This window comes from Branchiostoma lanceolatum, chromosome 11 (assembly GCF_035083965.1).
Source record: "Branchiostoma lanceolatum isolate klBraLanc5 chromosome 11, klBraLanc5.hap2, whole genome shotgun sequence".
Lineage (NCBI taxonomy): Eukaryota > Metazoa > Chordata > Leptocardii > Amphioxiformes > Branchiostomatidae > Branchiostoma > Branchiostoma lanceolatum.
The window spans coordinates 16,868,195-16,886,346 of record NC_089732.1 but is presented as its reverse complement, the minus strand read 5'-3'; the positions used below and the strand labels follow the sequence as shown (position 1 = coordinate 16,886,346).

The 18,152-nt window shown below is 40.0% G+C and overlaps 2 protein-coding genes across 5 annotated transcripts; one reads left to right on the top strand and one right to left on the bottom strand.

Moving 5' to 3' along the window:
- The first annotated feature begins 127 nt into the window (after positions 1-127).
- On the top strand, positions 128-1,645 carry LOC136444576 (uncharacterized). Its single transcript, XM_066442189.1, has 4 exons — positions 128-319; positions 500-593; positions 776-897; positions 1,585-1,645. The coding sequence occupies exons 1-4, from the start codon at positions 221-223 to the stop codon at positions 1,615-1,617; spliced, it is 348 nt and encodes a 115-aa protein (XP_066298286.1). The 5' UTR covers positions 128-220; the 3' UTR covers positions 1,618-1,645.
- LOC136444574 (G-protein coupled receptor-associated protein LMBRD2-like) lies at positions 1,481-17,730 on the bottom strand. Of its 4 annotated transcripts, none has more exons than XM_066442185.1 (19): positions 17,597-17,730; positions 16,630-16,730; positions 15,758-15,904; positions 14,770-15,041; positions 13,995-14,162; positions 12,798-13,008; positions 12,026-12,100; positions 11,155-11,381; positions 10,569-10,636; positions 10,128-10,309; positions 9,500-9,633; positions 8,896-9,007; positions 8,246-8,447; positions 7,646-7,692; positions 7,127-7,244; positions 6,019-6,054; positions 5,055-5,110; positions 4,340-4,421; positions 1,481-4,005 (listed from the first exon to the last, which is right to left on the bottom strand). In XM_066442185.1, exons 2-19 carry the CDS (start codon positions 16,654-16,656, stop codon positions 3,911-3,913), a joined length of 2,259 nt encoding a protein of 752 aa, XP_066298282.1. In that variant the 5' UTR covers positions 16,657-16,730; positions 17,597-17,730; the 3' UTR covers positions 1,481-3,910. The 4 variants fall into 4 exon arrangements, with proteins under 4 accessions (XP_066298282.1, XP_066298284.1, XP_066298283.1 ...); XM_066442187.1 differs by having other exon boundaries at positions 7,166-7,244; XM_066442186.1 differs by lacking the exon at positions 6,019-6,054.
- Positions 17,731-18,152: the final 422 nt, after the last annotated feature.

The following is an 18,152-nucleotide window of genomic DNA, read 5'->3' as shown; positions in this document are numbered from 1 at the left end:
AATAAACCTGTGGTCACTTGGAGGAAGTTCATTGATACAACTGCTTTAGAAGAAGAATGCCATATTGAATTGTGTTTTTCATTGCTGTTGTAGTAATATTGAAAACGTTCATATATTATGGCCTCGTACTGCTTAATGAATGTTTCAAGTAATGCTACAAGCAATTATATCTTAAAGGAGGAGAAACGCTACAGAGCGACATGACCCCATTGGTGACCAGATGGACCTCAACATGGTCACAACAGATACTCCCTCCGGCATGGAATCAGCTGAGAATCCTGCGCGTACAACATTGTATGAAGAAAGACATTATGAAACGGTAACATTTTATGATTTTTCCCAACTCCCTTCTTGCAATTGTACTGTTTGTATCTATTAAATGGCTGTTACTTCCTCAGTACGACAGTAATCTTTCGGGAGTGTCTTATTTTTTCATGGAACCAGCTCTTTGTGTATCATACAAGTAATGTCCACGAGGTCTTGATTTACTGTATTACAGGCCATTTTCAGTATCGCAGACCTTGTAACTGTGGACGACGTGGTGGACTTGCTGAGGGCCAAGGGTTGTGGCCAGTACACCGCAGCATTTAGGCGTAAGTAAAGTTCTACTCCGTATTTCCTTTTCAAACTTAAATAGGCAAAATGGACTTGGTGCGATGCTACAACTGCTTTAACCATATCAGTTCGGATTCGACGGCAAGATTGTCATTAGGAAAGATGTTTTGCTTTGCAAAATTTTGTTAATACTTTTTTTTCTCTGATGACTGATCTTCAGGACACAAGATAGATGGAGACGCGGCCATGTGTCTGAACGACGCTGTGCTCGCTGAGCTCATCCCTGAGATCGGACCGAGGGTAAAACTACAAAAGGCCCTGCAGGAGCTGAAGGACAACCCGGTTTGCCTCTCTTTCTATGTCTCTTCGATCGTGATTTAAAAAAACAAACAAAACACATGTTCTAATTCTTCTTTTGAGTAATGTGAATGCAAAATAGTAGCATTAATAAACAAAATGGCACAATGGTAAAGGGTACAAACATTCTGGGGGCAATTTTGCGAAATAATTCGCCATTTATAAGAGGTAGCAAGTGTATTAGAATTACACCAATGAATATTAGAAAACGCTGCTTTTTATTACCGAATTTCCATCCGGAACACCGCAAAAATACGCATGCAAACAATGCTAGAAGCGTGAGCAACGACTATACTATACAAGTTATTCTATTGAGACTTTGTCGAGACGTCCTAAATTGTCTTAACCTCATTAACATATCTATTCAGAGTTTTAGTATAAAACCTGGTTCTACATTTCTTTCCTTAGTCACTGACGAAAGACAGCGGATGCTGTCTGAAACGTCTGTTTCAAAGTCTTATCCAGTTGCGTCAGCAACTATTTTGGCGTTTCTTATTACCTGTATGTCTAACCGTCATCAACGTACCAAGATGTATGTGTGTAAAACTGACGGACAATCAGCGAAACGTCGGCTTGTAACACTCTGTTGTATACTAAGGGCCTTGTCATCCAGTGACTTACTAACCTGATGAAACTATTCACGGACAAAGTCGTATTTGTTTACTTTTGCAGATATATACCTCACTGCTGAATACCAATGACTGATAGAAGAAGAGAGACAGAGAACAATCTTTTTACAAGCAAGAAGGAAACATGGTCTTATTTTCCAAATACCATATAGCCAGAATGACATACACAACCCTAGGAATATCAAGCATACAGAAACAAGCATTTACTGGACAGTATTCTAAGCTAATTATGGAACATTTGATTACATATCAATAATTTGTCACAAACACAGTACATATACTGTGCAAAATTCACCATGACCTAAGAATATATTAAGGGCATTTTTTTTGCAACCTTTGAGCAAGCAAAACAATTCATTGCTTACATCATTATCTAAGATATTTACATCATTTGTAATTTTTATTTCATTGTATTCTATCAAGTATAACAGTGGGATATTTTTGCCCATATATGGAGCTGATTTTGCAGAATGGAAAACATGACAACAAAATCAACTTAAGAAAATTCCTAACTTCAAGCCACCAGTCACTGGTCTATACTAAAACAAGATTCAAGTATTGTCAAAATCAAATGTTCCTTTTGTGTGTAATTATAAAGTTGTTGTCTGGTGTTGCGTATAATTGAGTTAACAGGGTAGCACTGTAGCACACTTTTTTTCTAATTATAGAAAACACCATCTGTTACCTTGACTGACATACATCATACTGTGTGGGGCATTTATGAATAGTTCAGCACCTGCTCCAGCAATTCCCCTCCCGCAAAGCAAATATTTCATTAACCAGCAGGATATTTGTATACAAGTAATTGACAGAAAGCTTTTCTATTGTAGTCAGGGTGATTAAAGCTACAATATACAATTCACCATAGACATGCGTAACAGATAGAATTACCCTCAGATACATTGGCAGGACAACAAGTAGCACTGAATCCAATGAAGAAGGAATTCTATTGTACATCTAATATCATATAACCATGAGGTAGTGTCTCCTCAGGATTTTTAGAATAAGAATTATAAGGCAAAACTGCTTCCTCCACATATTGCAAAGTGGTCACAAATGTATACACAGCATATTTCTTACTGCTATGTACCATTGTAAGTTGGTTTAACTTGAGTAGTCGACATCTCTGCATTGTAAATAAAACCTTTTGCAAATGCACGCCTGTAAAATAACAAAAAAACGAACAATATGCAGGGTGGAATATGTATGTACAAGAGCAGAGTTAACTTATTAGTTATAGAGTCAAGGAACAACACTTTGAGTAAAACATTACCCAGGCTGAAGGCTCCAGGCCTACACAAGCATCAGTATACATGTACCAAATTATCTGTTCCTCTGTGTACATCTGCTTTAGTTATGATCTAGTCATTAGAATATGTAGATCAGTTTCTCATAATTGATATTGATAGTCCTATAATGATCCTGAATGGCTTAACAGCCTAAGTCTCCATGTAAATGTTCTATTTTCGACACATTTATGTCTACATGTAGTACATCATATAGAACTGCTCCCTTTTGCTGCATTTTTATGTACAGAGCTGTAAAAAACTGGACTTTATCTGGATACTATGATATGTTGCTTTATAGTACGTCATTTCTACAGTGAATCTCAATTTGCAGAAACTGAGAAAGGCAGCTACCACTCCTAGTTCTTAACCCTGTTCCCTAAAACTGTGGTTGAGGTGAGTTGGAATGATCTACTGGTACCGGTAGGTGCGATTGTATCACTAACAAATCTAAGCCCCTATCTCACTGGACCTTGCTGCGTCCTAAACTGGCTTTGTGTTACTCCTGACTTTACAATGCAAAACATGCAAGTATGACTAAAAAGACAACAAAAGATTCGCTTTTTAGTGATGAAATCTGTTGAGAGCTCTGTCAAATTGCAGCGAGCTTCCCAACGTCCCGCGGGGGCTTTACTTTTTCTTGCATATTTATGTACAATTCTCACAAGAAATCCTGTTGCTAAACATCCCTGGGCATGTAGGCAGGCAAACATGTCTAACTACGACCATGCCTAATGCATCAAGCTTCTAGTTTGACTCAAGAGAAAGAAAATATGCAACCATCACTACAGGACATACAAAGCCATCAACGCTCTTGGCACTTCGTATCCACCAGCAAGACTACTGGTCCAGGAGTACTGGTGGAGTGCTCCTGCCTTACTGCTACAGTATTCAGAGCCATTTGTACTAACTTGAAGTCTAGACTCTTTTGGGAGCCTGGGACCTAAAGCCTCTCCCTTGATTTAGACATCTTCAAACAGGCCTATCCGTGAAGGATGCAACCCATAGCCTCCCTAGGCCTCCTTAGACATCGTCAAACAGGCCTTTTGGGGCAACCTGTGTCTCATAGCCTCTCCCCCAGATTCAGACATCGTCAAACAGGCCTTTGGGCGGAGCCTGCGACCCGTAACCTCTCCCTCCCGTCCAGCGGGACCCTGTGGTCTGCCGACTTGACCTCCCTGGAAATCACAACAAAAAGAAACGCAAAGAATGATTATATCTGATACATTTGTTATAACAAATCACTTATCTTAATCATGCTAAACCAACAGTTACTAGTTGTTTTATCGTCTATATATACATGTCTTTTTCAGTTGGGTAGTCAAAGTCTTACCACGCAAACAAGCAAACATTAGAAGCACACAGTATGCTGTAATTTTGACATGTAACAATGATATGTTTTAAAATCTTGATGTCTTAATCAATTATATACGATAAACTGGCTTGTTAATTCGGCCTCAGGGCTGCCATGAGGCCTGTATTTGTTCCCTGAAAAAACCTGTTCACACAGACCTGCTTGGGAGCGTGTGTACTTGGCTCGATCAAACTCCTCGTTCTCAGCAAGGCTGTCATCGTAGTCAAGAGGCTCCGAGTCCTGGGAGAATTAACCAACCAGTTGGTTAGACAAAATTGTAACCTATATATTCAGGAGAGCTAAATTAATTCCTGTGGAACCGTTTTATATTTGAATAATAAAAGGTACAATTCTAGTATGATTACAAACTTAAGACAGTTCCTTACTAACTGAATTATGTTTGAGACTTACGGAATGAGTCCACCGATATACAACACTGAAATTAAACTTGGCACAAAAAACTTGATATTCATCTATCATATCTCCGTGAACACTTTTGTAATCAAACACATTTGATATCTGATTCATTGGAAAGCTCATTTACCGTTTATAATGATTCCATATTGAAACCAAAAAAAAATCATACATTCATATAAAGCCCAATACCTGAGCTGTCTGTGCGAGTGAGTCAAAGAATAAAAATTCAGAAATTACCCTGCAAACAAAATGTCTGACATCGGCAGGGAAATTTTGGCACTTTCTTGGGGCAACCCACCACAAAATCATGGGATATCATTGTAAAAGGAAATAGATGAGCTTAAAATGATATATGATACAATACATCAAATAAAGTCTTTACGGAGAAACAATCAACCAAAATCAAGTTTCCGATATTTTGTTTTAAGTTCAGAAGAAAGACAGGTGTATACTTGCCTTTAGTAGCTCCACCTGTGCACTGTCATCCTTGTCCTTCACACGGCTGTACTTGGCTGAAGAGACAAATGTATGTGTCGTATGAATACATCTGCAAACAGCCAAGCTGACACACACCTGTGTTACATGTATGTTGTCTCACCTTAAAAGCAATCCACCTGCCTGTAAAACTCTACATGCTTGGTATTATAAGAACAGTGAAGAAGAAGCCATGAGTGTATATGTAGGTGGGCAAGATGACATTTTACAAACACACTTTTTTTGCCTACATTTTATCTATTCCAGTAACTTATAAGATTGTATCATGGGAGCACCATAAGATCCTATGCCCTTGTTTCTAAATACTGTAAATGCATCTAAGTTTGAGTGGTTTTCATTTCTTGGTAGGGAGAAGATGGAGTGTTCGCAGTTGTTTTAAGTTTGAGTTTGAAACAATTGTAGCGCTAGTCAGGCAGATGGGCAAAACGTTTTGTGGTGCTTTTAAGTTTGCGCTGAAGTGTTCACTGCGAAAACCGCGAACATAAAACCACCGCAAACATTTCTGCATTTTCAGTAATGTGAAAACAAACAGAAAGAGGCATTACACTGTACCATGAGCATGGTAATAGGATGTGGAAGATGCAAGACATGAACGATATTACAGAAACACAGCATGTACATGTACAGGGAAAGTTGTTAAACAAGTCTACAGAGTCAGCAAAAAGAGGATAACTGTTATAAAACAATGTTATTCAGAAGGAGAACATCACAATGGAACAGAACAAGGCAACAGGAGCATTCCCTACACAGATACTGGAAATTCTTATTGGTTATAGGGGAAAGTTTTCACATCACCATTTAACTCTGAAAGGCTTGAATACACAAAGTGAGTGATCAAAGCACTGCAACTGGCAGACACAACAGCACGCGTGGAAAAATGTGAGATGTTAAAGAAGAACAAATGTCGGACAGAAAGAAACTCTACCTAGCTGGGAAGCGATTCTGTGCAGCAGACTGGATTCTGGAGGAAGGAAGGGAGGGAGTTGGATTGGTGGAAGGGATGAAGGCACATTCAAGAGGGCACATTCATTAACGACTGTACAGTATGGTGGAGGAGGCCACATGTATACATGAGAACTGGCAAAGGGTACGAATATAGGCATGTGCCAGGGTCCACTTTTCTGCCATACGGTGTTCCTGCCTATCTAGGACTAAAACCTTTTCTTTTTATGTTATAAGAGAAATCTTAGATTTATGAGATATTGATAATTGTCAGTAAAAAAAGATTTTGGTCCATCTTTTAAGGCCTGCGTGGACACCTTATTTGAAGTGGTTAGTCCCTAACTTGATGACGTCTTTAGAAAACAATACAGCAGCATCGCAATATTCCGCCATACAGAAATTGTTGAAATTGGACTTTTAGGACAATCGACATAGTGGACTACTATGCAGGGTGAGTTGATATAACCTGGAATGTTACACGGATAAGATTATGACACCCTGAATTTGCCTATTTTTACATTATCTTGAATACAGATATTGATCAGTAGCCTGTGCCCCACATGCACAGCAGTCTGTGGGAGGGGGGCACATTCATGTGAACAGTGTGGAGAATGTATTTGTTGGTGTGGAAGGAGGGGAGCATAAATCAATACGCACACAGAATGGGAGCGGGGCATGCAAACACAAAATTAATGCAAAGTTTATGCAATAGCACAATATATTTGCAATTACACAGCTATTATTCAATATCTGCCATTTTCAGCTGCAATATAGTTACATACTTCATTGACTGTCTGGAATAACTGCAAAACAATTCAAAGAATATTTTTCAAAAATAGGCATTTTTAACGGTACAAAACGGAAGAAGTGGGGTAAAGAAAATATGTTTACTTAATTTGAACCGGAAAACAAAGTAAAAGCACAAGTAAACTAGATGGGAAAGGTAACTGAATGTCAAACACAACTTTGAAACAAAAGTTGAGAAGGAAACCAGAAAACATGGTAGCATAGTGGGAAAATATGCTGGGAGATTGATACAACAGACAACATCTGTGTAAGACCTGACTGTACCATTCCAGAGAGACAAGTACCTTTCCCATATAGAGCACCTGACTTCATACTCCCTCTACCTGAGTCACTGTCGCTGGCATCGCGGTTCTGCAACGAGCTCGCACGATCCTTCGTGGTGCCGTAACGGTCTCGCCAGGACTGGAAATACAGATCACAAGTTGCCTATCATAAGATAATGGACCAATCCTGGCTGTCCATCTCAATTAGCACTTCAGCCAATGATAGCGTGGCAATTATCAGCTCGACCAATGGCTGTATGGCAGTCAAATATTTGCATTTTCATATTTTGCTTTTACATATCTATGTTTAGACCAAGTTGGGTGGGGCTACATGTATGTGATCGGCCCATTGGTTTAACTGTACAGCAAATAACATTAAAAAGGCAATTTCAAATATCAACAACATGGTGAAAACATATTAATGTCTTGCACTTGCTATAATATTACAAATGTAGTAATATTACCAAATGATTAGAGCACAGGGAAGTTAGCACTACTTTAGGGTAACCCTTAGGTTCATCTACATGTATCCATCCCTACCTTTCTTCTGGCTTCGCCATCTTCAACTCTCTGTCGTTTTCTCTTTTCTGAAAAGACACATAAAGGACACGGAGATGTAAGATATATCATCAAATAAAGCTTACGAGCACCTCTATGCAGACACGCCTCTATTAAATGTGACACACACATACTTAAGAAACAGTACAACTTAAAAGTTAGACTTGTAAGTTGTATATATGCTAATAGTCTCTGACCCTCACGTATCTACCTATCAGAGGGACTGGTACATAAAAAACAAGATGAATCAAGTCCCTGGCAAAAGCTACGAAAACCGGAAGTCCTGTTGCAGTACCTAGGTCGGGCGCCAGGAGTTTCAAAATTGATCTTGACCTTTGCCTTCAGAAGATCTACCCACATACCAAATATTATCACAATCCATCCAGAGTTTCTTGAGATATTTCATCAGCTACACACACACATGTACACACACACACACACACACACACACACACAAACAGGCCAAAAACTATGCCTATATTTCTCATGGGAGTAATGATTTGAAATAAAATAAAAAGTCACTGTGGCTTTTTCTCCTTGAAAAATGCTTTCAGGTTTTCAGTTAAACTTTGGAAGACTTACCTCGTTTTATCATCTCCTTGCCCTCCTCAATGAGGTCAGAGGTCATATCATCATCGCCGATGAACTGCTGGAAGCCGAGGAGTCCCAGGCAACGGTTGCCGACGCTGAAGAATGTTCCCAAGGCAACAACGATGACCAGGATAGGGTAGTAGATGTAGAACCCATCAGACAAGAAGGAGATGACATCCATGTGGCCCATGATCTATTGGGGGGGGGGGGGGGGGGGTTAAATGCTATTGTAAATGCAATGGAGTTAGCAATTTTGTGGCGGAGAAAAAAGAAGATTGTTTTTTCGTGATAGCAATATAGCTCTGATTTGGGGCCTACAAAAGTGCATATTATGGCCCGTTATTTTGAGCCCTTGTTCTGGTATACATCAAAGAAGACTAGTACATTTTATTGCATTCATAGTGATCTATTATGAACAGGATATGTGTACTGCGATGTAAGGTTATAAACATTGATCAATTAACCTATGGCACTCTGAAGTAGCCGTTTGAAACCTATTTCCTTTCGGTTATATAGTTACACAGCAAGAAGGTTAAATTTCAGTTCCTGAAGACAAGATGTATGAAAATTAATAGTGTCATAACTACAAGATAATCTTCAGCAGAATATATTTCCATTTGACAGTTCATATCAAACCTTACCGAGGTATAAGCTGTCTCAATCTCTTGGTCCTCATTCCCTGTCACATGTTTGTCCAGGTGGATCATACCAAGGAAGTTCAGACACAGGGGGGGAGTTAGACGGCACAGTAAACTGTGGACAGAGTAACAGGAAGTCAAAATGGGGGCTAAGTCTGTGTCAGGGTTCCAAATATCACAAAGAAATACACTTGAAAAAATATGTAAAAAAATTGATTGACATGCAGCCATTCTTTTGATTGTACGGCTAATTCTAATGAAGAGCTATAGAATTGGTCAACAACATTACAGTAACTCCGCCATAGTAGTGATTGTTGTTGTTGATTACCTTCTAGTTCCTAGTGGCACATAGGTCAGCAAGTTTCCTAAGGTTTTTGGGTAGCAGGGTATATTTTTACATGGTCGAGTCTCCAAATTTCTGAAAGACGGGTGCAGCACCGATCGACTAAGATGCCCTTCCCAGGATTTGAACCAGGGTCTTCCAGTTAGCAACTAATTGGAACCAGGAGCTCAACTGTGAGGCTAGTTGAGCTACAGGGGCATACCTCCACTATATAACATTTTTCATAAGACTGACTGACATCAGTCAAAAGATTCTGATACATACATGCCACTGAACAGTAGGCTGTTGGAGTCAGTCTGGTGGTACGGTGCGATGTAGTAGTAGTTGAAGATGCGGATTCTGAACACCGTGAAGTACACACATACGCACAGGTACGTGATCGTCAAGCAGCTAGCCAGCTGGAAAATATTAAGAGCAATCAATATATCAATATAAGAGCAAGCACACACTTTATTATCTTTGAAATCACATTGAAGCACACATTGAGGGTTGGTACAATGTATATTCAACCATAGTATGAGATTAAAATGGTCAGCACATAACTAGTCCAGTTCTTCCCTACTGAGCAAAAGATGTCTGCTATAAAAAATTCAAGACCACAGCATGTCCAGGACAAAATATCCAAAACTTGAAAACTTTGCTGCAGTACAAAGATCATACACCAGGGGGCCAAAAATCAAACTTGACCTTTGTATTCCCAACAGCTACCCACATACCAAATGTCATTATAATACATTCTACAGGCTTTTATGTTATGCTGACTACAGATATCCAGAAACACAGACAGACACACACAAAGCAGTAAGTCAATATTTTATAGAGACTGAGTATTCATCATATAACAATGGTTGTCCTCTAATCACTGTACAATCATGTAACAGGAAACACCCACCTCAATGTAAAAGTAGTCGTAGTTTTTGGCTGCAACGTTGATGAAGATGGCAAACAGGGACAGGACTGGCTTCTTGTTGAAGAAGGTGACCTCTGACCAGATGACCACGAAGGAGAAGACGGCCAGGATGACCGTCAGGACCTTCAACACCCAGGGTCGCACCAGGCACTTCCAGTACCATTCTGGGGAAAGGACGGAGGGAAAGTTAGTGTCACCGTGGTAAAATGCTTGAAAGTCAAAGTGATCTCGAACCAGTTTAGCTCACCGAAGAGCTATTATTCCACTGGTCGTGACAGATGCTACATGTACATGTATGTACAGTATAGGCCTGGGGCAGAATATCGAAACTGTCCCCCACTCTGTTGCTCTCTCACAATGCCACAAAAGCCATGTACCTGAATGTCCAGTTTGATCAAAGTCTAAGTGGAACGTTAGACTTACCCACAGTTGGTGTGCAGATGTGCTTCAGGATCCCTGTGTAATGTTGAGGGAAGGTTGATCGAAATCGTCTGTAACAAAGAAAAAGGGGGTGAACATTATGGTGACTTTTTTCCGTCATTCGGAGACTGTTTCTATGAATAAAATGTATCTTTCCCATTCCCTTACATTTTACATCCTCCTACAAAATTGTTGCATATATTAGGTAGACATGTTGACTGAATTTTCTCCAAAGCCTTTGTGCGACTACTGCCATGTCCTCCAAATTGATGTGTTTAAGCCTTTTGAATGACTTTGGGTTGTCCTCTGTCAGCTCTAGTTTATAAGTCATGGCAGTTTTTGTTTAGGTTATATAATATTTATCTTGTTCATGATGTTTTCAATTACAGGTATTCTGGAAACCAATCTTTGGGACAGATTCCAAATCAAATTTACCGTTAGCAACCAACCAGAATAAAGTACAGCCTGTAAAATTAGATAACACAATGGATTATCCTATCATCGACAGGGGTTACCTGGCTTTAAAGAATCGTCCCTTGGACTGTCTTAGGAAATATTTAGGTTCCACAAGACTTGAACAAACCCTGACCTATCTGCACATTTCTCACTCTCCCCGATGTCCTCCAGTCCGAAGGCCCGCTCCATCAGGATGTCCCACTGGATCTGCGTGCGGTGCTGACCGGTGACCGCGCGGATCGTCTTCCTGTGCAGCGCCACCAGGTCCTTCTCGGACGGGATGCTGGCGGAGCGCCCGTCGGGGTAGTCCTCGTAATCATCCATCCCGCGGTTCAGTCTAGCCTGCATGTCCTCTGGAACCTGAGGGTAAAAGGTAAATTGTAAAGATAGTGCCATAGCCTTTTTTTAGACTGTAGGGGTAGTGGGTTGTCATCCACTGTGACTAGGGCACCCTATTGGAAGCCCATCCCTCTTCCTTAATCGCCTTTTACCTCCCCAACCGAAGTCAGGTAGCCATTTTTACACCTGGGTAAATTAATTAAAGTGGTGTAAAAGGCCTTTTCCAATAACACAACATCTAGCCAGAATGGCAGGAATTGAACCCGTGACCTCTCGATCTCTGGGCAGCTAGCATAGCCACTCTGCCAATTGACGCATTGGTGTGAAAAGGACAAAACTTGTTCCAATATTTATTTTGGGTCCCTTCTTTGCTCTTTAAAAATTAGACTGGTCACTTTGAATTTGGATAAGGCATATGAGTTTGGAAATAATAATAATTCTACAAGTGAATTAGTCGAAGTAAAGACACCACAGAAAAAAGGATGGTATTTCCGCTGATAATTGTAAAAACACACACAGTTGCTGCACAAGTTGAAATAAACTGGATTTTTTTTTTTTTACATCTTCTTTCAAATTCAAAGTTTTAAAGTGATAAATGTTAGATGATGGCAATTGGCACAAATTTACTTGCAGGACTAAAGAAGAACCAAAAAGAGAACCCGTACCTTTCTCAGGACAGTGTCCATGTACTTCCTATGGGGATGGTTGTATCGGATGGCTTCTGAGGCCTTTGATACCTCCTATAAAACGTGAAGACAGGAATTACGGTACACAGTCACAGACTTTGAATGCTCTTAGACTTGAACAAACGTTTAAATGTCTTGATCTTATTCTTCAATAAACAAATACATCTCATATAATGATTGTATATCCTTCAAGTCCATAATTTATAATGCTATAACTAAATAGAAATCATGTCAATGAAGGTTAGACATCCAGGTAATAAGATACAAAAGATAACAGTTACTCAAGCAACTGGATAGATTTAGGAAATGGTCAGATGTTTCAGGTAGCATCCACTAGTGCCTTTTGTTAGTGACTAAAAAAGATCTGTCATTCTGCTCTCCAAGCAGAGGATGGGTTCCAGCAGGTTTTTGACGTGTTTTTAGGCGTTTTTGTCGGGCTTTCTACGTTGTCATTTTTGTTTGTTGGCTGGACAAAAAAAAAAAAAAAAGTAGAAAGCCCGACAAAAACGCCTAAAAACACGTCAAAAACCTGCCGGAACCCATCCTCTGCTTGGAGAGTACTGTGATTCACCATGTAGGCTTTTAACCAAAAGTAAGAAACTTAAATGAGGTGAAGACAGATATATATGGAATCAAAATAAGACAAGACAAGGTCGATGCTATCTAGAAATCAGGCCTAAACTTTACCTCTACTCTAGGGACATTACATTCAAACTACAACATTCAATCCTGGGCGATAATGAGTGCTTACCTCTAGTACATCTTCCAAACTCTCCTCTGCATCGGACTTGTCCGTGCTGAGTTTGGCCACCTGGAAGCGTGTGTATGCCAGGAGCTGCTCCCGATTGGACGACGTCCAACACTTCCGCGGCACCTCCACCAGCCCGTATCCTAGCAACAGCACCAGCAGGAACAGACCCCACGTGTTGCTGGCCGTGATGCCAATCATCTTCAGGCGAGGCCTGGGTGGGGAGGACAAAGGTTCTTGTACCAAACCATATCCTAGCAACAGCTTCATGTATCCTAGCAACAACATATCCAGTGATGATTTGATTACCTCCATTGATAAACTACATATTGTATACGCCTCTAACTTCACAAAGATTTAATTTCACAGTAGGGAGAAAATGGAGTGTTTGTGGTGGTTTTTAGTTCGCCATTGAAACAAGCATTTTTGGCTTGGTTTTAAGTTTGCAGTGAAGAGGCCACTGTTAAAACCATGAACATTAATTTTGAAACCAACACGAAAATTAAACAATGACAGTATTCAGTGATGACTTGATCACCTTTATCAATATATTGCACAGTTGTCCCATTAGCTAAAAACTACAATGCAGGATTATCAGCCTGCATCTTACATGTAGCAACAATGGCAAATGGTTCCCTAGCAACAACATGACTCTGTCTCCTAGCAACACTAGTACTAGTACTCAGATCTCAGAGAAGCGAAGCAGGATCAGACTGTTGCCTTGCATATTATTCTTTTTTTGTATCCTGGGTGTTTACTATTGGGGCTCCCATACTCCCTCCAAAAAGTTGTTTTTTCTAAATCAGTCTGACTTATGTTTTAATGAGCTCTCTTTAAACATTATAAGTCGAGAATGGACCTATAATGTACAATACAGGGATGTCCCTGTAGCTCAACTGGTAGCAGCCTCACAGTTGAGCACCTGGTTCAAATTAGTTGCTAAGTGGTTTAATCCAGCTGGGTCCAGACATCTTGGTTAGCATTGCAACCGTCTTTTGGAAGGGAAGTAAAATGGGGGCCGTGTTCGAGGAGGTGCCTCAAGAACGTTAAAGTACATATAGAAGGGCTAACACCGCCTTCCTGTGAAAATATACCCTGCTACTGAAACAGCAACTTGCTGCCCTATGTACCATTAAACACTAAGGATCTGAAGGACCCAGATTATGATATAATTGCACTGATTAAGTGTTCAGCACCTACCCATCAATCTGCAGATCAGGCCTGGCCGCTACATAGATGAGTAGAGCCCCGAAGATGAGCAGGTAGCTCCCGTAGTAGATGGCGTTCTCGATCAAGGCAGTCTTGATCTTACCCTGGATGGTAAAGTCTCCTGAGGTGGCATAGGACTGCATGAAGGGCAGGATCAACCTGGAAAAGTACAAAGGATGAAATTAGATTTGTTGGAATGTTGTGAATACATAGGAAATCAACTTTTCAGAAACGTTGCAACTTGTATTCATAAAACTAGCATCTAAACAAAAAGTCTGTTTGTAAATCAAAACCAGTTCATGATCACAGCAGTATATGGCAAGCCAGAGTCTAACCTCTGCTTGGAGAGTATTGGTCCCAGCTTCTATAACACAGGCTACCATTAGGCAAAGGACAGCTGACTGTACCAAAGTATTTTTAAGATAGGGGTGTCAAACAATCTATAATTCTCCCAAACCTGAAAATACTGCTATGGTGCCCTTTGCAAAATTACCATGTTTTGTCAGGACCTCAATATCTACCAACATGCCAAAAATTTAAACAAATTGATAAATACTTATCAATCCATGGAAAGGATTTTGAGTTTTAGCTGCAAACACACAAATTCAACAAAGACAAAAACAGTACCCCTGTAGGAGGTCACTGACCTCCTTCCCAAATGTAAAATGAAAACTAAAAGTTGATGTATTTTTTTATGAGCCAAGTAAGATGATGATTGCAGAATAAACCTTAGTGCTAGGACTCGAACCCAGGACCTTTAGCTCACCATGTGAGTATCTGTGAGGTCCAGTACACCACATGCCACATGTTGGGCAGCACGTGTTCCTGTACGTAACTCCACGGGACCTGGCAGGTGGGCGTGTCAAACAGCGCGTCCCTCCTGACCAATGACTGATCATCGTTTACCGTGGCGTTGACGCTTGAGGGGGCGTCGGTATAGGACTGGTTGGCGTGGGGGGTGGCGTTTGTAGGGGGGGACAGGATAGCGGCAGGAGTGACAGGGGGCTGTATGCTCCCCAGACAGATCTTGTAAAATGTCTGGAAGAAAAGCAGAACACACTGTTTGTTACTATAAAGCTGGTATTCGTAGCAGTTCAGAGCAGCATGTCTTACACATTAGCCTAATCATAAAATATCTAAATCAAGTTTCTCAAGTAGCTCTCTATCACTCAAGGAGGTTACATGTATAAAGACCTCCTTGGATCACTACTATAGTAGAGGGCCCCAATAAGTTCCGGTCAGTAAGACAATTGTGTGACACAGGCTTGTCTACACAGCAGGAATTTAAACACAAATATACAATTTAATGTACAAAAATTGTTCTGCTACTGTTAGTACTAGTACTACTACTAGTAGTAGACTTGTCAATGGCCTCACTAATGATAATAACTATTAAAAAGTATTATTCTTTACTGCTATGAACTATTTCCTTCTCATATGTTTGGTATTTTATCATTTGACATCATTCACTTGAAATCTGGAAAGACCTTTGAGAAAAACTGTTAGTGTTACCAATTTGAAGTCAAACATATACAAAAGTACCAAAGGTATAGTGTATGACATTATTTTTTTTAAACATAGGGTGGGAGTGTTGCGTTCCTCATGCATTCTCTGTTTTTTTCTTGGCATAGTCATACCTCATGCATAAATGTTATGACCAGTGTTCCTCAATACAGTTAAGTAAGTTGAATGGTTAGAGTGATTGCTAATAATACTTCTAACCTCTAACCTTCATCAATGTAAATTATACTTACTGTGGAGACATCCAGTGGCAGGATAAAGATGATGATCATAGAGAAGTACCAGGCTACCAGCGAGGCCAGCGTCACCAGCACGTGCTGACGGCGGATGTTCCCGTACTTGTGCAGAAGATACGCCGCCAGGCAGAACACGCAAATAACCTGAAAACGGCAAACGACAGAATTTCGGTCACTGTCTAGTTGATGGTAAAGCTTACATGATAATTCTTTAATCAAATGTTAAGGAATTGTGAACCTGAATTATATTGTGAACCTAATGCACTTTCACCGTCAAGACCACATTTCCCAGTCGGAGTGGACGTTTCCCCGTTAATGCAGAATTGTTGCAAAACCACGGCGGAAATGTTGAAATTTTTGTCTTCTGCTCCCCTACCCCTTTGTTTTAACTGTGAACTTAAAACCACAGTGAACACTCCATTTTCTCCTGCAGCAAAATTAAATCACTGAGAACATTTCCCTTTTCACAGTTAAGCATACATGTGTTTAGTCTATGTACAACACGATCCAATTATCAATGGCGCAGTGTCCACAGCCATGTTACAGACAACATTTGTGACTACTAGTAGGCTAGGGGTCACGCTGGATACTGCCAATGCAGAAAAATTAATGTTTGCGGTGATTTTATGATTGCAGTTTTTGCGGTGAGCTCTTCACCGTGAACTGAAACCACCGCAAAATGTTTTGTCCTCCTACCGGTAACCCCCTTGTCTACTAATCTATTGTCTCGAATGCAAACTTAAAACCACCACACTCAATTTTCTCCTTACTGCGAAATTAAAACCATACAATTTGTAGCTCTTCAGATCTACTGGTATGAATTAATCAATCCCCCCTCCTGTGACCTTCCCACATGGACCGTTCCTTACCTCCACTGCCAGCGGAGCCACACTCATGGTGATGACCTTGTTGTCTGCTGAGATCCTCGGTTGTCTGTTTTAGATATCTGGTCTATCTATGTGGCACCAGGCTGCATGGCAGGAGGAAACAAGCAATTATATTTTGCACGATTTACTACTTACATTGGAACCAGGAACATTTGCCTTAAGATGAAATTGGAGACTGTTTTCATCAAAAGTAGTAGAGGGAAAATATTCCTTACATTAAGTGCTAGGAGATAGACTGCTTTGATGACAGAATGATCTTAATTACTTTATTATGTTATAATCATCAAATTGACCTCGTCACAATTTCAGAGTTGAAATGTACATCAAGAGGATTATTGGTGAGATATGTCTATGGAAATAACAGGTATGAGACCATTTCTTATACACATGGGAGTTCTTATCCTCTAAATAAGTAATTTGTGATCCTCATACTAAAACCAAATTGTTAGTATACAAAACAAATATTGTTTTAAATCATGATTTTAAACCCATATGTTTGTCCACAACAGATAACTGGATACTTTTACCTGCTAATGATTAAGTGTCAATGATCGTGCTTTAAATGTCATAAATGTTGTGTATAATTTTCCTTCATGTAATAACATATGATGGTCCACACTTGGGACATGACATCATCTCCAGTGCGTGACGTGGCCGCCCCCCCCCCATCCATGAGGTTAACGTAATAATATATCATTGACCATTGCGTACGCGTATGTCACTGTCTATATCAAATTATACCGTCAGGTTTGACATACGAAAAGCTTGTTGTAGAATATTTGTTGTAAGCAGTGAATTAAAATCATAAACCACCGTTTTGTGCCAGTGACACCTGTGCTCGAATCGTACGTAAACAGCTGACAACGCTCGAGAGCAGACAAAAAAACACTATTTGTCAGCAAATTCAAAGACAAACCATAGTGAAATATAGAAGTTGATTAAATCTTACCTTTACATCGCTTGTTCCGTAGAAGCGTGGTCCAATTTCACAGCGAAGACGAGATTTTGTGGGCTTTTTTTCACCCCATTTTTCTTTTACCGGCCATTTTCTGACAACAATATCACATCTGCGAACGATTGAGCGCATCCACATGTAAGGCTTTGATCTTCTGAAGAAACGCAATGACCTGTAACTGTTACTTATCATATATTGTAAAAATTAATATATTACATAACTTTATCACGTTATTAGCAACAATTGTTAAGAATTGTAATTCTATTTTATAAAGAATAGTACATTAATCTCGATGTTGTTTGCATGCCGTGCAAAATACGGCAGCTGGGTGTTTTTGGCAACACCTCTGTACCGGAGCACATTAGCCACAACCTTAGGGATCAATACTATTGGGCCCTTCGATTTGAAGTTCAAAGCTAATGTGGCAACGTTACCTTGGTGGTTACAGAACCATTTTCCCATCAAGTTTGGTGTCTCTGAGTATAACCTTGACTGTTCTATTGCACACAATATTCATTATCTGTTTTTATCATCGTCATGTCAGGCGGCT